Source organism: Palaemon carinicauda, chromosome 9 (genome assembly GCF_036898095.1).
Source record: "Palaemon carinicauda isolate YSFRI2023 chromosome 9, ASM3689809v2, whole genome shotgun sequence".
Taxonomy (NCBI): Eukaryota; Metazoa; Arthropoda; class Malacostraca; order Decapoda; family Palaemonidae; genus Palaemon; species Palaemon carinicauda.
This window is the reverse complement of record NC_090733.1, coordinates 132,299,802-132,324,583: the sequence shown is the minus strand read 5'-3', so window position 1 is coordinate 132,324,583 and position 24,782 is coordinate 132,299,802. Positions and strand designations below refer to the sequence as shown.

The following is a 24,782-nucleotide window of genomic DNA, read 5'->3' as shown; positions in this document are numbered from 1 at the left end:
ATTGGTTTCCGGTGAGAGTGGGGCTGAGACAGGGATGTGTGATGTCGCCGTGGTTGTTTAACTTGTATGTTGATGGAGTGGTGAGAGAGGTGAATGCTCGAGTGCTTGGACGAGGATTAAAACTGGTAGGCGAGAATGACCATGAATGGGAGGTAAATCAGTTGTTGTTTGCGGATGATACTGTACTGGTAGCAGACACAGAAGAGAAGCTTGACCGACTAGTGACAGAATTTGGAAGGGTGTGTGAGAGAAGGAAGTTGAGAGTTAATGTGGGTAAGAGTAAGGTTATGAGATGTACGAGAAGGGAAGGTGGTGCAAGGTTGAATGTCATGTTGAATGGAGAGTTACTTGAGGAGGTGGATCAGTTTAAGTACTTGGGGTCTGTTGTTGCAGCAAATGGTGGAGTGGAAGCAGATGTACGTCAGAGAGTGAATGAAGGTTGCAAAGTGTTGGGGGCAGTTAAGGGAGTAGTAAAAAATAGAGGGTTGGGCATGAATGTAAAGAGAGTTCTATATGAGAAAGTGATTGTACCAACTGTGATGTATGGATCGGAGTCGTGGGGAATGAAAGTGATGGAGAGACAGAAATTGAATGTGTTTGAGATGAAGTGTCTGAGGAGTATGGCTGGTGTATCTTGAGTAGATAGGGTTAGGAACGAAGTGGTGAGGGAGAGAACGGGTGTAAGAAATGAGTTAGCGGCTAGAGTGGATATGAATGTGTTGAGGTGGTTTGGCCATGTTGAGAGAATGGAAAATGGTTGTCTGCTAAAGAAGGTGATGAATGCAAGAGTTGATGGGAGAAGTACAAGAGGAAGGCCAAGGTTTGGGTGGATGGATGGTGTGAAGAAAGCTCTGGGTGATAGGAGGATAGATGTGAGAGAGGCAAGAGAGCGTGCTAGAAATAGGAATGAATGGCGAGCGATTGTGACGCAGTTCCAGTAGGCCCTGCTGCTTCCTCCGGGGCCTTAGATGACCGCGGAGGTAGCAGCAGTAGGGGAGTCAGCATTATGAAGCTTCATCTGTGGTGGAAATGTGGGAGGTTGGGCTGTGGCACCCTAGCAGTACCAGCTGAACTCGGTTGGGTCCCTGATTAGGCTGAAGGAACATAGAGAGTAGAGGTCCCCTTTTTGTTTTGTTTCATTGTTGGTGTCGGCTACCCCCCAAAATTGGGGGAAGTGCCTTGGTATATAGATAGATAGAGTCTTATTTACTGGACCAATTATTTTTCAGAACGGGCAAAGGTTTTTAATAACTTCTTTTTTTCCCGTTTTAAAAGTTTGCTTTGAGATGTGCAATATCCCTGATATGGAAATGTAGCTTTTCTTGCCATATGCAAGATAAGTCATTATACCTTATTGCATTTTATTATTTTTCAGAATTTAAAAAATTGGGTTTTGACCTAAAGAAATTGGTTTTCATAAGTGAGATTCATAACCCATTGCTTTGAGTCTGATTGAGAGTTATGGAAAAATATTCAAACTTGCAAAACATTGTAGTTGTTTGTTTATATAACATGAAGTATCATAGTTTCAATCTTTATTAAACTCATCCATTTCCCATTTACTGACATGGTATTGTAGAATTGTAGAATTACATCAGGAAGGGGTTTGTAGTTAGTGAAGTTCAGTGCTGGACAGTACAGAGATGTATTTCATTTTCCACTTTTATAAACAGCTGGAGTAATTTTTTCATTCACTCAAAGAACATCATCTCCCATTTCTTGATTATTCTGTGCGTCTCATATACTGTTGGATTTTGCAAGCGCATGATACTTGTCAGGCTGCTTTTATCATTACTAGTCTATGAATAGTCTATGGAGCTCTTTGGGATGAAATTTTATTTAACACTGGACTGGTTTTTTCTTTGTGTACTTTACACTGTTGAATTGTTTTATGTGGAGTTGCACATTGATAGCTGTTTTTCAAGATAGTTTGTTTAATGGTCATTGAATGACTCCTCAGTATTTGTTGCTGTTGTATTTGCTTATTTGAGGAAAGTTATAATTCTTTCCAATAGATACACTATATATTCTCCTTTTCATCATAAGGTGCTCTCATTTTTCTTAATTTATTATCTATTAACCAAAGTTGAGTAATATTTATATCTTACCCTTCTCCTTTGGTAAGATTATTTTACATATATTCAATTTTTGAGGCAGTGCTGTGTCCTTTTTCTTAATTTATTATCTGACAACCACAGTTGTGTGCCATTCATCACTTCTATCTTTTTGGTACAATTGTTTTACATATAAGTTTTTGAGGCAGTGGCTCTGTAATTTGAAGCTTAATTTTGTGATGTTCTTATCTTTGCTTTGTATCTTTGCTGCAGCTTTAATAGTTTTCATTTGATACACATCCATCACTTTTGCAAATGTATTTTTCTGACTGGAACACATTGTTACATATTCCCATGAGATTTTTTGGGGTTGGATTTCTCATAGTGGTTTTTTCTCCTTGACTTATGCAGCTTCATCTCTTTTGTTAGTTTTATGCTTTCATTAGTTCCCCCAGTTTTTATTTTTTTTTTTTTTTTTTTTTTTTTTTTTCGCAGCCCATAAGAATATGGCTTTGCTCCACATTGTCCACAGTAGCACCTTGATTTAAGAATTTAATCCATTCCTCCCATAAGAAATAAGGAAATTTACTTGATGCATTCCACACGTACATAAATACATATACTGTATACTCATTTTAGAGGTTTGTAATGGAATTTTAGGAACAAACTATAACCCCTAACATCGGAAATTAATACAAATCGGTAATTCACACTAAAAAGTAGAAATTGATAAATTAACTAACATATATTTGAGGAGTGTTGTGGCTGGTAGGAGAATCTCACTCCATGAGAACTGAGTTGCATGTTCTCTTGTAAGGAGTTTCCTATCTACACCACTTAATTTACTTTTTCTAGACAACACTTGGTCATCTTTTATTTTACACATTCAATCTTGACAAGGAATCTATCTAGAGTTGACTGCGTTTGGCTTTTCTTTGAAATGTCATGGACTTGCGACATCTTGTTGTTAGTATTGAGTTAATTCACTTCTCATCCTGACGAAGCCATTTCTTTTATAAAATTTTGCAGGTTTGCCCACATTTTTAATATCTCCTACTCAGTTGATATCAGTGCATTCTCTTCATGATGCCCCTTCTTTAACTCGAATGCCATTGGTTTGTAAATAATAGTATTTTGAGTAATTGTATCATCACCCAACTACTACTCACCAATCCAGGTGAATTTCAGTGTTAAGAACATATTGCTGTCTAATGCAAAGATGTCCTCTTTATTGTTCAAAATTGTAACTGTACCCATGTTGCAACACAAATATGGTATATGCAGGTTGCCTGCACGCATAATTTTTTTTTTTCTTTTTTTAAATCTTCAAGGGATCCATTGTCATGATACTGATATTTTACAACACACCACACCAAATAATGTCTATAAGATGAACAATAGTGGTCATGCCTTAAAGGAAATACAATCACAACTGTACAAAAAGGCAATTCTAAAAATGTGTGCGAAATGATTCTTCTAATAGGGCTGCTGGGAGAGTGGGAGAGTTAGGCTGTCGGCAAGGGGAGTTGTTTGCGAGCTAATAGTAAACAAAATTTAGTAAATTAAAAACCTTAAACACTACGTGGGTGGCGTATGGATACGCTTACTAATCGCATTAATACTTGTCCGTGTAAAATGCTCATGCGAAGGGAAATGTTTGCTTGCATAACAATAAAATGCTTGTAAATGAATTTGCTTGTATTCAGTCACTTGTAAGCCGAAATATTTACGGTATTTTGCAGTAGTATTTTTGAGTTTAAGCAATTTTAATTGTCCCTGAACATTGAATCTAGTTGATGTTTAAGAGACGGTTTGTAGGAATGCAGTTAGCTCTGGTGAACATTTTATTTTTGTATAGAATAGTTAAACTTCATTACAATCAGTTTCTCTGAAGTTTTGTTTAGTTTCTGATTTATTTTTTTTGTTTTTGTAAGATATACTTTATTTTTCAGTAAAACCTTTATGGTTAGATATTTTTACTCCCATGAAACCTGAGAATTTTAGTCCTTTTGATGAGCAGCTTATGTCTTGAAGACAGATAAAGCGTTCAGCAGTTTAATTGCAGTTTTGTAATGCTTGATTATCCATTTTTTCCTTGCATACAGTATTTTTCATCTACTGTCGGGACCATATTTTTAAATTTCCTACTCTTAAGAGTTTCATGTTTTTATATACTTCGCTAGACTGATTTTCAAATACGATAGCTTTTCTCAGAGTTATATATTATGCTTTTGCAAATTATTAAACGGTATTATTACAAGTAACCTACAAAAGTACTGTATACTTTGTGACTTCCATTTGTAAGAGTCCCCTTTGAATTTGATATAATATAAATGGTAATTCAGAAAGAATATTTGATATAATATAAATGGTAGTTCAGAAAGAAAGAACTCAAAACAAAAAAAAAGCATAGAAAAGTCACTTATGCTTACATTCATTATTGTACAAATTTTAGCAAGTATAATTATCTCACTCTTGTTTAAAGCTTGAAAGAGGTCTTTGTCATCACTTTCTTGTGCTTTTTATAGCTAAGATTTAATTATTTGCAATATGAATTTTTATTTTTATGATTAATGTTTGTTTATTGCTACCCACTTCAGTCTTTTTCATATTTGAGGTGGTAACTTTGATTCTGTTCAAAATTTTGTTTGAGAGGTTCATAATTTTGTGGTGACAAACATTGAGGCGACATGCATATTCCAGATATATGATAGCTTTGATTGAAATTCGGTCTTGCTTTAATTACAGAGTGGTAGAATCTTTGGTCCTTATTGTAGGCGATTCTGTTCAGATTTTGTTTGTAAGGGTCATAATTTGGTGGTGACAAACATTGAAGCGACATGCATATTCCAGATAGATGATGGCTTTGATTAAAGGTAGGTCTTGCTGTAATTAGTTAAAATCTTTAGTTCTTATTTTAGGGAAGGTTATCAGATTGAAAATGTCTCTCTACTCTCCAGCGTTGTCCTGATGTTTTAGCCTTTGATGTGACACAAAACACTGCTTTTCTTAAAATCCAGTTTTTGTCACACAAATTTATATCGGCAGATACCAGGTAGCTGATCAGTGCCAAAAGAATTAAAAGGACTAGCTGTTGAAATGAACGTACATTAACTTAAAATACATGATTTTGATAGAATGGATATTCCTTTTGGCCAGAATATTATCCACGTGTTCCTGCTTAATCCTGCTCACGATTCCGTTTGACATTTTTAAAGCACTTGGTTGGTTAAATGGTATTTTTTCAAGTACATATAGTATTTATAGTATACTAATTGTATAAATATTTCTGCTTTCAGAATTTAGACAAAAGCACTGTATAAAATGCTAAAATTTCTCCACAGCCTTACGTATGTAAGGAGAGTTGTTATTGGTTAACTTTTGAGTTAACTAATTTGCTTTTAATTTTTTTGTATATATGAAACTAGAAATTAAATTTTTTTATTTTCTATTGAGATGCTTTGTGTTATTATACTGTAATAGTCTGTTACTTAAGACACAAGTGATGATTCTTTTTAATGTGGTAGCACTACATTTTTTCATAAATTATAAAAAGGAATTGTTAATTTTCTTTACCTATTCTTGGTTCAGGTTTTGATGCACGAGAATTAGCTGATAAATGGAGTTTATGAAATGGAAATTAGTTGTCTTCAAGTTGGGGCAGTGGACAATTTATTCCTGCGTCATCAAATGCAGTTCCTAATTTTGGCTCACTGATAAGTAGCAATTCAACTTGTCCTCCCTCATCTAATTTTTTCTTCAATTTTCCATTATTTTACTATTCCCTGTAGGAATGAATTTAGTTTTATCTTTTTTATTTAAATGACACATTTAGGAAAGAGTTGAATGACCATTGCCAATTATTGTACTTGGTCAGGTATATACCATAAATGCATATATTGCCTTAATTGTTTAGCTTTTTCTTCCACTGTTGGCATAGTTTTAAAAGATATTGTTGTAATGAAACTAATGTTCATAATTTATTCTACTTGTGCTGTAAATATTGTTCTAACACTAATACAAACCCTCAGTCTTTTCATAGGAGTTAGATTCAGTGCATGCTGGCATTCTGCTCATAAAAACTTATAAGCAAGGTCGCGGGAAATACTCCTGGTATGGCCGCTCAACCTCTTTTGATTTGGCCTCTCTGTTTTTTATTAAATGACTATTTTCTTTCTTCCATTACTAATAACAAACCTTTCACTCTTTACTAGGGAATATACTTTCGGCAAAGCTGGCAGACTAGCCATAAGACTTAGCGAGGTACAAAACCCCCATCACTAGTTAGTGGGGGATAATAGGGGGTAGTACCACACACACACACTTTTGTTGCCTCGTCATTTCGCTTTTGGTTCGGTAGAGATCAGACTCTCTCTCTCTCTAACGCTTAACCTTTTTGACTTGCCTCTGACTAATTTGTTCTTTTAGTGCTATTTTTGCAGGTGTAATTGTTGCTGTTTAGTAGTCGGCATGCGGGAAGTTGAAGAGGGCGAAGAAATTTACTCATTCTGCTCGTTCTCTTCCCTTGCGGACATCCCTTAAGATAGGAGGACTCTGCCCATTCCAGTAGTGAAGTGACTCTGCCCTCCTCCTTAGGGAAGTGTCTCTCCTTTGGATGCCTCCTCACCATTCTTTAAGAAGACTGCTTGTGGCCAACACAGAGCTCCCTGTTCTGAGATAGCTCAACCAGCAGGGGGAGTGCAAAGTCTGAAGTATGATCCTGCTCTTCTCCGGGGACTCCTTTCCCATATGCGGGGTAGGTCCTCTCCTGAGTGGTCTCCGCGCCTGATGACTGTAGATTCCCTCATTTTGAGTTAGCTCAGTTGGCAAAGGGAGTGCAAACTCTGAAACATGTTTCTGCTCCTCTCAGGTGTGTCACACCTTTCCTGTTCGCTGGCTAGATCTTCCCCTGAATGATCTTCGTTGCAGCCGACCCTGAGCTCGACCTTGGTATTTCTTCTTAGCGAGCTGATGGCGGTGCACTCCCTCATTCTGAGATGACTCAGCCGGCAGAGCAAGTGTAAGTCCAATGCACGTTCCTGCGTCTCTCAGAGAACACTTTTCCTGTTCGCGGGTTACGCTTACTCCCGAATAGTTTTCTCTGTGCGGGGTGACGAGTAGGGTTTTGAATTTGTATATGCCCTTCTCTAGCCCCTTGGAGTGGCGATCTTTGACCTTCAATCATCCGACCAACATGTTCGTCCGGTTCCTGTTAGGGAATAGAATGTGAGCAGACGACACTAAGTCAGTCGTCGGGGTCTCCCTCGTTCCTTCTAATGCTGAAGTAGAAGGGTGACCCAGTAACTTTGGAAGCAGTATCATCGTCATAGGCAGCGCTCCATGCCTACCTTTAACTTGAACTCGGCTCATTGACAGGAAGCAGAGAGTGCTGCTGGGAGGTCTGCCTTCAGGTGTTGGACAACTTCTCTTCCAAGGGAAAGTTAACCTCCACCAAGTAGTGGGCAACTTTCCCTTCCAAGGGCCTGAAGGAGAGTTGCCCTCCACCTTTGACGGACACCAATCTTCCCGCTTACGGGTAGAATCACAGACGGCGACAACAGTGGTTGGTTGCCTTTCCCGCCTGCCTTCCCTCCATACCCTGAAAGGTACAAAACGAGTCTCGTTAACTGCCGCAGTACTGCTTGCGGTCCACGGCTTCCATCAATGATTCTCGTAAGCCTTAACTCTCGAGGGTTAATGCCAACATTGCTGAGGCCAGATCCTTCAGGATCAGTACCTCATGAGTGGTAACCTCTTACAAGGCAGATACCTCTCGTAGGCCTTTGGGGTTATTACCTTCATCGTACTGTATCTCATCGAAGATACAATGGAGAACCTTGACAGAGAATGACGAACCCGTGCGCTGGCACTCTTAGCCCCTACCCCAGTGAGGTTAGGGGCCAAGGAACGCTACCATGTACAAGCTTCCCATCTCGCCGATGATGATCCTTGCTCCCTCTTTAAACCATCTCTCGTCACAAAGAACAGTTGCACCACAACAGACAGTTAAAGGAATTCAGCACTCGCTCATATCTTTGCACCTAACCCAACCCTCTTGCCAGCTTTAGTGCTTAATACCTCACTCGCCCACTCGTGTGCCAGCACACAAGTACAGTGAGAATAGCGCTAATCGCTCTATGCCGTACATGGTACTAGGAATTTGTCTTCTCTCCTGGAGTAATCTGTAACTATTATGAGGGGTTCGCTATACAGCTATATAATAGCGAGTTATTCTACAGAGACATTAAAGTTCCCTGCATTGGCGTAAGTGTAGGTTTCAACATAACACATCTGTTCTCATTGGCGCTGGTGAATCTTTGTTAAGCTCTGTCATTCTCCTCGCTACTACATGTAGTACCGTGTCTGGGACGTTAGCAATCAGTCGCCTTCTCTTCTCCCTGTCTCTAACCATTTAGGTCACTTTATTTGGTATATAATTACCTTACAAGTTGACTCTTTCGTAATAAATGGTAATGAATGACATGAGGTATGTTTGTGCACATGTGCTCACCCATATGCCTCCAGACCTCACCAGGATAATAGAAACATAGAATGGTACATAGAGCCTTGTCAGACAAAACCCTCGAGTTCTTGCCGTAATTGAGGATGCCTGCCAATCGCTTCAGGCACCCGCATGCTACCATTGTGCCTCCAGGGGACAAAGAGTCTTGTTTAGACTTAGTCCTTCTAACGATTGCCGCATATAGGAAGGCTTTTCGATAGATTGCATCCGCCACATCCCATAGTGATTCGGAAAAGAGACCCTAGAAATATAATCCTTCAGGGTTATGATCTTGGACTTTTCCTCTCTACAGGTTAGATCACATCAGAACTCTCGCATGGGTTCGGTCTCTAATGCCTGGTGTTCTCACTTTGTCATGCCCTCATAGTCTTGTAAGACCTAACCCTCTGGGGTTATTCTTTTAATCTCCTTTTTTCTAAGGGATGGAATCGGCTCATGCTTACGTTTATGAACGATAGCAAACAAGAATTCGAGAATCATCGTTTTGTTAGCTACTGTATATACTCATGAACATTTTTTTATGTTCACTATGCCATACCTTCTCGCTGAAATTGAACCCTCAGAGGTTGACCTTGGTCCTCCTCTTGGAGAGACTGAAGGTAATGGGCACCGACAGTTTCTTGGGTCCTTACCTGGTTCTGTCTCCTCGTACACCTTGTCACCGCTTGCTCAGACTCTCTCCAGACTTATACAAGAGCAACTTTGATTCAGTAACCCTCAGTTCTACATCAAGAGGGCCAAGTACGGCCAATCCAGAGCCAGACCTCGGTCTTGCTCATCGGCGCGCTGACAATGACGCTATCCCTCGATCTGAGTTAGCTCAGCCAATGGAGGGAGTGCGTAGTCAGAGGCATAGTCCCGTGTTTCTCAAGGGGCGGCACCTTTTTTGCTTGTGTGTTATGTTTTCTCTGGAGTTGTCTTCTATGTGCATGACATCGAGAATGTTTCATCCATGTTTTTCTCTAGCCCCTCGGAGCGAGGTTCATCAGAATGGGATGTTGATGCTGGGCGTAGAGTGGAGGCAGCTGCGATACCTGTCTAGTGAGTTCGGAGTACTCATCTCTTCTTCAGCCATGACTAGTCCAGCCAACATGACTTCTCCAACCAGGATGATCACTCCAGTCTCTTTAGTGAATCTTGATGCTGGGTCGCACAAGACCGTGCATCTAACTCCTGTGGGAGTACTGACGAGTGACACTCTCATAGGTCTGGCTCGTCAACAGGTAATCCTAGTTGAACGAAGAGCTCTACCTTACAAGGGCTTTCGTGAACCCCAAGTTGACTCCAGAAGCAAAATAATCCGCAGTTTGGCCAAAAAGGCATACACACACCCATCCACTTGAGGTGTGAGGGCGAGCTTCTCGACAATCTACGTGAACCCGAGTATTCGCACGGACATCATAACTCGGGTTTCATATCAATAATGCATGAGTACGATATTACATCACAAGGTCACAAGTGAGAGAATGCCCCCTCACAGACCTCTTTCTTGCAGTAGAAGTCCCATGAAGGCTGGATACCAGTATTTGACCTCTCCTCCCTGACCAATTTAACATACTTTGTACAGGATGTAGACGGCACACACGGTCAGCCCCAAGGACTTCATTACAGCACTGGAATGGGGATGCTTCCACCACATTAAGTTCATTTGTCTTCAAGAAAGTATTTAAGAATCATCCTAGACGATCAGCAATACCACTTTAAAGTGCTGTATTTCGACATGGTCGCACTTAACTTTTTCACTACGGGAGTTTCTCCCTGGTATCAAAAGGGACTCGCAGGAAAAGCATTCGTCTGTTGAGAGACTGGGCTGACTAGCTAATTCTAGCAGACAATGGAACTTCCCCTCTCCAACACTGAGTCGGGCTTAATGAGTTTTGGCGTGATCTCAGGATTGTGGTAAACTCTCAAAAGTCATCCCTGCAGCCAATACTAAACTGGTATACCTAGGAATGCTACTAGACATCAGACTAGGAAAAGTCTTTCCATCCAACAGCAAAATAGAGATACCGAAGAAGGCGGTAGGCCCTTTCTTGCTACTAGTCTCTCTACCAGCATATCAGTGACTCCATCCAATAGGCTACTTGTCCACCTTGGAGCTCCTGGTGACCAACTAGACGACGCATACGACTTCTCCAGTGGCAGCTGAAGTTCACTTGGACCCAGTAAGGACCCACTGGACCTTCAAGGCCTGAGCAAAAAGAGAGACCAGTGGTGGTGAGCATCAGTACCAACCTCCTCAAGGAGGTTGGGCAGGATCTTCTATTAGGCGTGTGGAAGCGTCGGACATAACCCACAGGAACATGGAGAAGTTTTCCATTGGACCTGTGGTGGTTGCACAATAAATGGTTTAAACACCTCTAAGTTATTGATGGCCAAGTAGGAGATGGTGGAGGGCAAAGGTTACCTGGGATTAAGTCTGAGGTGAATGATAAGAATGACTGGTTCTTTCATTTTTCATCTTCCCTTCTCTTAGGGAACAACACCTACGGTATTCTGCAAGCCGGCCTGTAATAACCATTTCCCCATATGAAACCTGGTATAGAAATATATACAGTATATACTTGTTACATCCCCAAACCCTCTTTGCAAGGAGGGAATTGGTGAACGTCTATGGTTGGGTCAAAGAATCCTACGACCTCTGAGAATTCTTCCCTAGACAAGTCACATTGCTATATCACACATTCACACCAATTGCTCAGCCCACTAAAGCATGCTATTGCGCAAGGTTTTAGTGAGGTGTTGGGGTTATTCCTCTATGCATGTGTATAGCTCGGAGGAAAACCCTGGGTCAAAAACCAGCCAGTTGGTTAGGACTTCCACCACTTTAGAGCAAGTCTTCCCTAATAAAGAGTGAAAGGGTTTGTATTAGTGATGGAACAAATTACAAATTTAAAGTAATTTGTATTTTTCCTAACAATACAAACATTGAGCCCTTTATACAAATTTGTCCCGCAATCACTATCCTCCTGCAAGTTGCCTGCAATCAAAGTGACGAGGTAACACATTTGTGTGTGAGCGGGGTAGCTGGTAGTATACCCTCGCTAGAAGTCTTGTGGCTAATCTTCGAACTTTGCCGAAAGTATATTCCCTAAAAAAGAGCTCAAGGTTTGTATTGGTTTCTCAGGAAGCAACATCCGATTTTGTCCGGACACTTTCTGCTCCTCCTTGGAGACATATCCTCACCAGTTTTGCCCTTCATGCACAGGACTCTCTTGCACGAAGGAGGCTCCCTGTGGCAAGTGTTGGGAATGGCCATCTTCCCAGTTCTGCCAGAGGGAGGGAGACAACGAAGAGGGTTTCTTCACCCCCTGAGCTCTGCCTTAAAGGCTAAGAAACCCAGGCTTCTGCAAGGGAAACCCACCCCCCCCTCAGTCTTTACCCCTTTTGTCTCCTTTGGAGGAGGATTGGGAAAGAAGGATGCACCATTGAACTTCGTGTTTGAAAGACCATGTTGCTTCCCTGGCTTAGCAGTGGCCTGCCCCTCCAGTAGTCCACTTACCAATACAGCTTATTAATTTCCATCAAGCGGCTCACTTGCAGACAGCAGAACGAGAGCCTAGGGTGCCAGGTCCTGCAGAGATTCTCCTGTTCAAGTAGGAAGGGCTGTATATAGGTCTCCAGGCCGTGTCCTTCGTAAGTCTTTCTAGAGGCCTACATTCGTGAAACCATCTTATCTGAACACCTTAGCCACCTGAGCTGCTCTGGTTGTGACAGCTTCATTAACTGTTCTGATGATCCAGTTTGACAATGGTATCTCCAGGGTACCCTAGTCTCTCTTCAATCCCAAGCGGCAGAGCAAATCATCATCTACTCATGTAACCCCCTGCCTCTCGGCTTAAAACACCAGCGCCCTTCCCCACACCATTCACACGTTTCCAGGTATCAGAAACACCTGGAAAGTGGCCTGCCAGGGCAAGGCTTTCTGAGTCTGACCCCATGTGGGAAAGTTCAGGTTTCCATCCAAAGTGCATCAGAGGTGTCAGAAGTAAAGGCAGGTTACTTAGCCTTCATGAGACAACCTTCAGCCAAGTTCCAGTGAGGGATCAAGATCTGCGAGAGATTCATTTGTGAAGCCTTATAGGTTTGCACCTTCCGAAGTCCTCAGAATCCTCCCAACCACAGGAGGTTCCCAATCCTCCACACAGATGCCTCCAACGGAGGCAAACAACATCCTCATCACCTTCACATTCAAGTCTTGGGGGGTTCAGAAAGGCTAGACTTCCTTCCAGAAGAATTGGATGTTGAATTGTTCTTCAACAAAAGATCCTGTAGGCCATTGCTACTGTTTCGGTGCCTGCATTGAGGAAAGATTATCTCTGGCTTTGTTTCTGTACTTGGATACATAACAACAACTATGACTCACCCATGGCTCAGCCGGGTATGAGATGGGAGGTGGTGTTGTATTGTACAACCAGTTGACAATTTGAACTGTTTAGAAGGTGTGCTGCCAGTACTAGCCAGCCCTAAAGCTGCAACCTCTGACCAGGGTGAGTCAGATTAAATTTTCCACCAGGTCTTGTCCTGCATTCGGACGGTCAATGGCCTTTAGGAACCTACTTATTCCACCACAGAGGGCCAGGACACTACCTTATGTCTGCTCTGTCACAGCCCCAGGCACAAGAGACCAAGGTTAAAACTACCTTGGTCTAAGTTGGTGGCTGGTTCAATAAGGAAGGTGAAGTCCCAGATCTCTGCGAGGAAAGACTCCTTCAGGACTTGCAACTTGCGTAGACTATTTCCTCTTCCTTTTGTGAGGCACAGGAAGAAGAGTTATGGCATTCTCGACCATGACCCTTCAATCCGGTGATGTTAGCTTTAACCTAGGGGTTGTCTATGGATTAGTTCCCAGCAGGTGGCACAGAACTACAAGGAGGCCTGCGAACAATACCTCGCAGACCCTGTGGGTCAGGCCACTGTCGAGCACCACTGGACCACCCTCAGAAATGCCATGGCCCGTGCCGCGGAGGAAACACTAGGCTACACCACCAAGAAACGGCAGGATTGGTTTGATGAGAATGATGCTACCATCTCTCTTATTGAAACCAAACGACAAGCACGCCTGACTGTGGAAAACCAACCAACAGCAGCTAACAAATGTGCTCACAAGGTAGCTGAAGCTGGTTGCCAAAGAGGTATCCGTGAAGCCCAGAACACCTGGTGGCAAAGAAAAGCTGCAGAAATACAGAGTTTCGCTTACCAACGTGACCTGCGCAGCTTCTATGCAGCAACAAAAGAAATATTCGGTCCCACACGGTCATCAGTGGGCAGCCTGAAGGACGCGGATGGGGCCACGACCATCACCAACAGCGAGGGCATCCTGGCCAGGTGGAGGTCTCACTTTGAGAACCTCCTCAATGACCAAGCAGACTCCCCAGACAATCTCCTGCGAATGACCCCGCAGCATCCCGTCCGTCACTGGATGGCACTACCACCCTCCATCCATGACTTCAACAAGGCCCTGAGTGCATGAAGCTCGGCAAAGCCCCAGGGCCAGACAACATCCCGTTGGAGCTCCTCACTCACGGTGGTCCCGGCTTGAGGAACCATTTGATGCTCCTTAAACTGAAAATATGGGAGACCAAGACCCCCCCCCAGTGACTTCCGCAATGCAAACATCATTACCATCTTCAAGAAGGGAGACAGGGAGAACTGTAACAACTACCGGGGAATATCACTACTAAGCATCGCGAGTAAGATTTTCGCTCGGATTCTCCTTGACCGCCTCCTTATTCTCGCAGAAGACGTCCTGCCAGAGTCCCAGTGCGGCTTTCGACCTTCCCGCGGGACCATAGACATGATCTTCTGTGCGCGACAACTACAAGAGAAGAGCCTCGAACAACAACAGCCCATAGTGTTCATCTTCTGGGATTTGAAAAAGGCCTTCGACAAAGTACCTCGACCTGCCATGTGGGCTGTCCTCAAAAGATATGGCTGCCCACCCGATTTTGTCAAGCTGGTGTGCCCTCCATGACGGAATGGTTGGGAGAGTCTGCCACCAGAACTCTCTTTCAGACCCATTCCCCATCAACGGCGGCCTGAAGCAGGGCTGTGTTCTGGCCCCGACGTGTTTCTCGCTATACACCGCAGCAATGCTCAACGAGATTCCCCCAGACACACCCTCAGTCGACCTACGTTTCCGCATGGATGGAGGCGCTTTCAACCTCGCTAGACTCCGCGCCAGAACCAAGACCACCTTGTGTGCAGTGCGAGAACTGCAGTATGCTGACGACAATGCCACCCCAGGTCAGACGGCAGAGGACCTGCAGTCGTTAGCTGATGCATACAACTCTGCCTACGAACGTTTTGGGATGCAAGTCAACTCAGACAAAACCAAGACCCTCGTCCAACATCCACCAGGACTGATGCTCCCCAACTTCAATACCACAGTGAATGACCAACCGTTAGAACAGGTGGACCAGTTCTCCTACCTAGGGAGCATCCTAACATCAGCTCCCACAAGCAAAAAGGACGTGGAGAACAGGATCAGGGCAGCCCACTCCGCCTTTGGCCGACTCAACTGCCGCGTATTTAACAACCACCAACTGACAATGACCACCAAAATAATGGTGTTCAGGGCAGTAGTCCTCTCCACGCTCCTGTATGCATGTGAAACATGGACGCTATATAGAAACGATATTAAAATCCTAGAACGCTTCCAACAAATGAAACAGGCAGATCTTGAAAATCCCCTGGGAGAGCCACACCACCAACATTGAAGTCTTAGAACGTGCCTCGCTGACCAGCGTGGAGGCCACCATCATCCACCACCGCCTCCGCTGGATAGGACACGTGCATAGGATGGATCCATCTAGGCTCCCAAAGAAAATATTCTACGGAGAACTGACCCAGGGCACCAGACCACGAGGAGCCCCGAAAATGCGCTATAAAGATCAACTAAAGCGCACCCTGGCTCTAACTGACATCGATCCTTCCTCATGGGAAGAAACAGCCAGGGACAGGAAAACCTGGAGGAGTACAGTATACACCATGGCACCGTGGACTTCGAGGAGAGGAGGAGACAAAATGAGGAGGCTAGGAGGAGAAGAAGGAGAGAGCGATTAGAACAGCCCCGCCCACCACCTACCCTCCCTTGTGAACACTGTCCGCGACTCTTCCACCACAGACTAGGACTTAACAGCCACATCAGGCATAAGCACCCACCCCACAGACAGGAGGCTGATGGCTAACGACAGAACCCAATACTCGGACACGAGTGGGCGCCGACGACGAGTTCCCAGCACAACCAGTTCTGTTTTCCGCCGGTGACGCTTCAGGAATGGAGACTAAGGAAGGAGACCATTCAAGCCTCTCTTGGTTGGACTGTTGGTTGGGTATTGTCAGCTACTTGGATGACACCGAAGATCTGTCTAACCCTGACAAAGAACAAGTTTTCAAGAACATCGTCCTGTCTGGTGCCAGGGCGGTATAGTTCTTGCAAGGCCCATAAATGCTGCTAACCATTAGGCCAACTGGGACTTAGAGAGAAAAGATTCTATCGTCCTCAGTTCCTGAAGCAAGTGCCAAAGAGGGAAGTCCTCCTGCTCTGCAACTTCCCTATCTCCAACCAGTCATTGTTCCCCGTGGATGACTACAAAGCTGTTGCGGGGAAATGGAGGAAGGCAAGCCAGAACACTTGGCCTGAGCCTTCCAGGAAGAACATTGCCAGGAAGGGTAAATCTTTCAGAGAAAAAGGGTCTCGGGGATGGGAAGGTAGCGCCCCCACAAGAGAGGAATTATCCTCTGCAATTCTACCAGTGAAAGGATGTTTGAGATGCAGGTGGCTGTGGTGGGGGCTCCATGGTGCTGAGCCCTGGACAGTAAGTGTCCTTCCGTCAGGTACATCGTCCTGTTCATCCGATCTCTCCCTCTGATTTATCACCCAATAAGTTCATTGTCCTTTGACAAGGGATCAGCGAGGGACATCGCCCTTCAGGTGGAAGTAGAGAAGGGCGCTCCCCAGGAGGTCGTAAACTGGTTCCCATGCTGCTTCAGTCAACTCTTTCTTGTAAAAAAGGTGTCTGGAGACTGAAAACCAGTCATATACCTCTTGGCCTTTAGCGAGTTTATCCTGATCCAGTTATAGACCTCTTGGTCGTGTGCGACTTTATCCTGATCACAGTGAACTTGTGACAGATGTGTACTTCCAGATCCCAATCCATACAGCATCAAGGAAGTACCCAAGATTCCGTATGCACAAGGTATACGTTTCAAGTGCTGTGCTTCGGCCTGTCAACAGCACTACAAGTTTTCACGAGTGTTCACTCTAGTTTCAACCTGGGCCCACGCCATCACACCAAAGGCATTCGCTACTCGGTTATCTGGAAAAATGGAATATCAAATTCTATTAAGTAATTTGTATTTTTCTAACTATACAAACCCAGAGTCCATTAAAAGGCGTACGTTTTCAGCTATGCTGGAGAAGTAGACCGTGATTGTGTGTGGATACACTTGAAGACGATAGTGATCGTGAACATTACTTTGTAGAGATCATTAACATCTGGGCAATCATTCTTGTGCTAACAACTGTCTTCTTGTGGATCGTCGCCTCATGGAGGAGAGTAGATCGTGGATTGTGGGACATGGTCTCGTGATCTAGAACAAAGACCACCAGTGGACTACTTCATGTACTCGCATGGGGAAAGGACTATTTCCTTGTGAGAGGTAGAAGAACGATCCCCTTTTACACTCAGAGCAGGAGCTCCTCTGCCAACAGAGCAAAATCTGTAGTCTCAAGTTGTCGGCCACCCACACAAAAACAAGTGCTAGGACAGGCAGGAACAAGGACATGTTGGATAAATGCAAGTAACTCAGGAAACTATAACAAATACAGGTTCCACAAGTATTCCTGAAGCACGACTGCATGACCATTAATCCAAACTGAAAGAGAGAGCAATTTATAAGAACTGTGCAAAAGAAATAGAAAATTATTAAAACAGTCAGAATAGGATACCTAGAAGTGCATCAATACGCTGGTGATGGGCGTACCTACTATTAAACTGAACCAGCTGTGCTTAGCTCATTTAAAGCGGCCGTTTCCACTTAGGCTGACGTCTACTATTAGTTTGGTTTATATTAAAGGCAGATAAACAAAGCAGTATTTATTACAAGATTAGGATACAAGAGTATCACACATGTGAAACAATTCATGATAGATTTCTAACCACTATAGTATTTACCAAAAAATGGAATGGTTTATATTTAATCTCTGTATACAATTTAACCAACCTGAAAATTAAGTTACTGTAAATGACATAGCTGATTGATTACAAATCAAGGTTTGGTTCTATCTAATTTTAATGTATTTTTTAATAATTCATTTTACCTTGGAAGTGTAAACAATGTCCAAAATCTATCTAAGACCTACATAAAAGTACAACAATAAACTCTAAAAGTAATCTAGAAATATTTAATAATAATTATTCTCTTAACATAAAATGTCTGATCTTAATGAGAACAGCCCTAGAGAGAAAGACTGTATAAAAAATTTAATTTTAAGAACTACTATATTTACAAACAAGCTTCAATGCTAGAAAATGATATGATAAATGAATTCTTAGTTGCTGTCAAGAAAAAAACTGAAAATCTTTTTAACTGACCTTAGGAAACACAATTAGGACTAAAACTATATTCCATAGACTATATAACACTGTATTTGTAGCATGAATATACTTGTAGTGTAATTCACAAATCATCCCAACTTGAGTGATGAATGTAGAGACTAGAAAAGAGCTATCATTTAGTTTGCTTTCTTATACTCTATCCTTTCAACTTTTACTTCATCCCCTACCAACTGATAGACGTAAGTGACGACAGTTGAGCTCTGGATGTCCATCAAAACAAAAGAGGGTGTGATTTCTCTGAAGAAGAAGAGTAAATTAATTGATTTTTTTTTTTTCAGTGACAATCTTGATTCATCTTAGCAGTGGGATAGACTTTACAAAACCAATAAAAAAATGGAAGTACTTTACAAACCCAATAAAAAAATGGAAATACTATATGATGAAGCTAATATTTTAAAAGCAATTCATATTTTTCCTAGCTACATTGTACAAACAGAGTACTTGTAGCATATATCTAAAGCAGTACTGGAACAGCTATTGCATTAACAAGGTTCCTTAAGGTTCCTTAGTTAAAGACAGGTAGCATGAGGAAGTCCCACCTGTACCAAAATAACCACTTACGTCCAGGACTGAGAAGAGTGATTGAGGTGGGAAATTTGATTTAAAGAACTTCCTGGGTACATACTCCTAGGAAAAAGTTGAATATCAGAGATTCTTCTAACTTGATTTTTTCAAAGTCTTTTAATAGGAGTAAGTTATTGGTTTGTCCACAACTACTGTTTAACTATTATAGAGGTATTAGTTTGCAGTTAGGTAAAATAAACATAACATTAAAATTTATCATATGCTCATGTTGTATACGAATACGAACCATCGTCCTTTTCGTAGGAAGAAAGAAGTCCCTATAAGTCAAACTAGCAGGTTTAACTTTCCTGGTTAATTGGAGAACCAACTCCTGTGGAAAAAGGGGGGTGCCTTCTTAACGCCTAGGACTTTACATGACACGACTACTGCACCACATGGGAGGGGAGGGCCAGTCATCCCATCTTTCACTCTAAGCTAATGTCGCGACCACCATCTTTGCCAGGTTGCTTGTCTCATGAAGGTAGGTTTCCTACATAATCTCTTAAGCAACTACCACCAGACCAAGAGTAAAGGGAGCTAAGGTATACTTATCTTCAAAGGCAGTGCACAGTGATGGTTTTTTGGCATTTCCAGACTCCTGCTTTCAAGACTTGTGCCAATGACAGATTCTTCCTCAATGCTGGGATGGAGCCAGTGGTGAAGATGGTCATTACATTCACTTGCTCGTTGCTGGTAGACGTCTAGTGGTCTCATTAAAGTGTTCTTGGGTATCTTCTTTACCCTTCTTGTACTGAAAAAGTGTCTGTACTGAGGCTTGAAACTATGCGTTCTCTTTAGATAGCAACGTAGTACCCTCATGGGGCAGAGAAGAAAGTCAATTTGATTCTTGCTTGTTGCTTCTTGTAGAGAAGGGATGAAGGACTCCAACCGGGATATGGGGTCACTGGTCTTGTCCATGAACTCCAAAACAAAAATAAGAAACCATAGAAATGCCATAAAGCTCAACTACTCGCTTTGCCAAGGCTAAGGCTTTAGCAAGAACTCTTTCGATGGTTAGATTTCTGTCTGATGCCCTGACTTCAGAGTTCATGTTTCACAAGCATAAGAGACTTGAGGAGTCAGGTGACATCACACTGCAGGGGTCTAAACACATGGGGAGGGTAAGACTACTTGAAGCTTATAGCATCCTGCTTTTCCAAATAGGGTCGTAGCTCTACCAGCAATAACAACTGCAGATGCTCCAACCCCAGGATAAGATTGCTCAAAGCTTATAGCATCCTGCTTATCCAGCGTAGCTTAACTAGCAATAATAATAACTGCAGATGCTCCAACCAGAGAAGTATCTCTTCTATGATACCAGTCACAGAAGATGGCCCAGTTCTCTGGGAAGACGCACTTCAAGTCCCCGCTGAGAATGGAAGAGGGCTTCGGTTCCTGGTTCCCCACAGAAGAGCGTCCGCGCTCCCCTCCAGCGCCATCTGCTACGTTTTCGGACGTCTTCTTACAGGCCCCGCCATCGGTCGAGCGTCGAGGGAACCCTCCTACGTCTTCGCGTGAGTCGGGCCCGCCTAAACGGGGCTACAAGTCGTCGGGTTCGTCAGTCGAGGCTTTTTCCTGCTCCTCCGAGGACGAAGCCCGGAGGAAACACAGAAGACATCGAGAGAAGTCCCGCAGGAGGCACTCCCGTTCGCGCTCCTGCTCCAGGTCTCACCACGGGAGAAGACGTTCCGGATCCCCCAGAAGAAAATGGAGGAGAAGTGGCTCCCCAGACGAGGAGTGGGTTGTTATACCTCGCAGCAGACTGTTGGAGTTGGCAGCGGTTCCAGGCTCTTCAGGTTGGCGCCCTAGAACCCATTCTCCGGAGAGATACTCGTCCAATAGCAGATTCGACCGACGGAGGGAGCCGTCGTTCCAGGTCCCAGCAGACAGGCATAAGTCAGCGAAGGTTCCGGCTCCATCCGCTCAGCGGAGAGAGTCGCCCCTTCGGTCTGGAAGCCGCGTCCAGACTTCCAAGACATCCCTGAGCCGTCAGGATCGTGAAGGACGGCTCCCCTCGTCGAGTAGACCCGCAGACACGTGGACCTCCGTGAGGAAGGATAGACCGAGGACGGAGGCCTCGATCTCGACGGCTATGCCCGTTCTTCAGCCAGAACCCCAGGAGATGGAGAGGACCAAGGCCTTGGGGTCTCCCCGTATGAAGGCCTCCGGCGGAGGTGCCCCGTCGCATGCAGCAGTTCATCCTGCAGAGGAGCTGAACGATCAGGGGGAGGGTTCAGCAGCGGAGGTGTCAGCCTATCGAAGAGTGATAGGCCTCATTTGGAGATACCACAGGCTGGACGAGCCCGAGCTCTCCTCCGAGGAATCCTGGCGGTCCAGTCTCAACAGACTGGTGGATGCCCCCGTCCAGCAGAGACCCTCCCTGGCACTTCCGTTAGCCAGGGATGTGAAGCTAGGTAGAGCCCACGTAGACAAGATTGTGGCCAACCACACCAAGGCTCCCAAGAACCAGAGTTCCTCCAAACAACTACAGGGCCTGAAGTCCCAGAGCAAGTTTTAACTTCCGTAGGGCCACCGTGCAGGTGGCTGTAAACTGGAACCTGCACTCGCCGTTTTGGGACAAGGAGCTGCGGAAGAGAGGGCTTCGACAGCACCAATCTGTTTTTCTCCTACGGAAGCCACCATGATGGAGGAGATAGCGAAGGACCTTGTGAACGTCTCCTCCTGGCTGGATTAGTGGGCTTCTACCCTGGTGAGCGTCCAGGCATCGTACGACCTCTCCCAGAAAATCAGACCTTACTCAAGGAGCCGATTAGCTCGGGAGGTAAGGCCCTGAAGTTTCTGTCATACCAGTCACTAGCGCAGGCCGCCAACTGGGTCCTACGGAGGAGGGACACGGTCCTTAACAAGATCACCAGACGGCTCCCCGACAGAGAGGAGAGGTCCCTGAGAAGCCTAACCCTGTGGGACGACTCAATTTTCCCCCTAAGGCAGCTGAGGAGTCAATTGAAAGGGTCAGGAAACTCAGGACCAGGGCGATCCCCCCCACCCCCCCAGTGAGGAGGCCTGCGCACAGAAGGTCGACCTCCGATGTTCCTCTACCTCCTCGGGCTACTCATAGCAAGCCCAGGAGAGACACCCCTACTACGGCCTGGTCACAGTTCTCTCAGCCCTCCCGTAGGGGAGCAGCCTCAGCCCAATCCTCCTATAGGCCTTCGTATGCAGCGTCCAGGAGAAGGCGTTAAGGCTGCGCCTCTAGGAGAAGATAGGGAGGGAGGCCCCTACTCCTGCCGAAGCCTCAGGTGGGGGGATGCCTCAAACACTCTTGGCAAGCATGGAAAGACCACGGAGCAGACCCGTGGACCGTAGCAGTCCTGAAGGAAGGGTACAGGTTACTCTTCCTAGCGGAACCCCCACCTCTGATACCAGATCAGCAGGCAGCCCCCAAGGACCCCTTGAAAGACAGCCCTACAGGAAGAAGTCTCAGCGATGTTGGCAAAAGGAGCGATGGAACCAGTCAAGGACCCTGGTCCGGGGTTCTACAGCAGGCTGTTCCTGGTGGAGAAAGCAACAGGGGGCTGGAGACCGGTCATAGACCACTCAGCCCTCAACAAATTTGTGTGCAAGACCGACTTCAAGATGGACACTCCGAAGTCGGTCTTAGTGTCCTTGAGGGAAGAGGACTTCATGATGTCAGTAGACCTCAAGGATGCCTACTTCCAAATTCCAGTTCATCTCTCCAGCAGGAAGTACCTACGGGTGAAATGGGGTACCCAGACGTTGCAGTTCAAGACCCTCTGCTTCGGGCTGTCCACAGCCCCTGAGGTCTTCACAACGGTCTCAGCCTGGGCACACGAACTGGGCATTCGCCTGATTCGGTACCTAGACGACTGGTTGTTACTTTCAGCCTTAGTGGAAGTACTGAGGGAACAAGGCACGAAGCTTCTGCGGTTCTGCAACGTCCTGGGTATCATCATCAACTTAAAGAAGTCCCAGTTGATACCCTCCTCCAGGATGTCCTACCTCGGAGTGGTTCTGAACTCCCAGTTGGCGAGAGCCTTCCCCTCCGCAGAGAGATTAGACAACCTAGACCAAGTCCTCCGTCCCTTCCTGTCGGACCAGCCCAGGAGAGCGAAGGACTGGCAGAGGCTGATAGGACACCTTGTGTCAGAGAAACTGGTCCCCCAGACCAGGCTGAAGCTCAGAGAGGTCCAGTAGAATCTGAAGGAGAACTGGAACCAGAGGGACTCCCCCCACAAGGTGATCCCAGCGTTCCCGGAGACGAAGGAGGTCCTAGAGTGGTGGTACGGCAGGTCAAACACCCTCAAGGGAGTGCCCTTCGCAGCTGACCCTCCGGAGATGCTACTGTTCACGGACGCATCAAAGGAGGGGTGGGATGCCCATCTGCTCGGACGGTCAGCAAGAGGGACTTGGACGGACGAGGAGAAAGCCCAGCACATAAACATGCTAGAGTTAAGGCAGTACAAAGGGCATGCCTGGAGTTCGTCCATCTACTCCGGGGAATACTGTGGCGTTGATGTGCGACAACGCCACGGTGGTGGCCTACATAAAGAAACAAGGAGGACTAAGATCAAAGGAGTTGTGCGTCCTCACGTTGGAACTTCTGGAATGGGCCGAAGTAGAACAGATCAGGATCTCAGCAAGGTTCATTCCGGGAAAAAGGAACGTCCTGGCCGACGGCCTCAGCAGGATGGGACAAGTAGTGGGTTCCGAATGGTCCCTGCACCCAGAAGTAGCCAAACCATCATTCTAAAATGGGGATCGCCAGTGATGGACCTCTTCGCAACGAGGTTGAACGCACAGCTCCCCGTGTTTTGTTCTCCTGTGCCAGACCCAAGAGCGGCGTTCGAAGACGCCTTCCAACATCCCTTGGACAACCTCGACGTTTACGCCTCCCCCCCCCCCCCCCCCCTTCGGGATGCTCAGACAGGTCCTCAACAGGGTAAGGAGGGCGGACAACCTGTGGATGACTTTGGTAGCGCCCTGGTGGCCGGAGAGAGAATGGTTCGTGGATCTAAAAGAACTGGCACGACTTCCACCTTGGCCCCTTCCAGACAGGCCAGATCTTCTTCGGCAACCACATTTCCAAAGGCTTCACGAGAACCCTCGGTACCTCCGTCTTCACGCGTGGAGGATATCGAGCGTCTCCTGAGGAAAGCAGGCTACTGTATTCGTTGGGGACGGCAGCGAGGATGTCAGGCTACCTGAGGCAATCATCGGCAGCAGTCTACCAAGCAAAATGGGCCACCTTTACTAAGTGGTGCACCTCTAAGAACATCAGGCCCCTGAGGGCCTCCATCCCGGAGATAGCAGACTTCTTGGTTATCTCAGGGACGTGGTCAACATGTCCATCCCGGCCATCAAGGGAGTGCGGGCTGCTCTGGGTCAAGTCTTCCTCCTGAAGGGCATCGACCTGGGAACCTCCAGACATCTCTCGATGCTCATTAAGAGCTTCGAGCAATCGTGTCCCTCGCAAGCCGTTCGGGTGCCACAGTGGGACGTGAGCAGGGTCCGGAAGATGTTGTCAGAGCCTCCCTTCCAACCCCTAAAAGAACATCGTGGACAAGGATCTCACCCTCAAGACAGTTTTCTTATTGGCATTAGCTTTGGCGAAACGAGTAGGGGAGATACATGGACAGTCCTACGAGGTCTCTCACTCGAAGGGTTTGCGGGAGCTCACCTTCAGGTTCGTGCCATCCTTCATTGCGAAGACCCAGAATCCGGCCGTGTGGGATCCCAGGTTTGAGGGGTTCTCAATACCAGCAATTCCTCTATCGGACAACTCGAAGGACTTGCGACTGTGCCCTGTCAGGGCCGTAAGAAAATACTTAGAGAGGACAGCCAGACTTTGGCCCGAGATCAAAAGTCTGTGTCCACGGGCCTGGTGAAGAAGCCAGTCTCGAAGAACACTATCGCCTTCTGGCTGAGGCAGGTGATTATCAGGGCCTGCAGTAAGGCGGATATCCCGCTGCTGGGAAAGCCCAGACCCCACGACATTAGGGGTCTGAGTACCACGTTAGCTTTCGAGAAGAATATGGC

The 24,782-nt window shown here is 45.4% G+C and overlaps 1 protein-coding gene across 1 annotated transcript in view; it reads right to left on the bottom strand.

The window, feature by feature from the left end:
• Positions 1-17,663: 17,663 nt before the first annotated feature.
• Vps29 (vacuolar protein sorting 29) overlaps positions 17,664-24,782 on the bottom strand; it is a 43,485-nt gene continuing 36,366 nt past the window's right edge. The window contains exon 4 of the mRNA XM_068380421.1: positions 17,664-18,437. Within this exon, the coding sequence (XP_068236522.1) occupies positions 18,317-18,437 (121 nt within the window). The 3' untranslated portion in view covers positions 17,664-18,316. The remainder of the gene's footprint in view (positions 18,438-24,782) is intronic.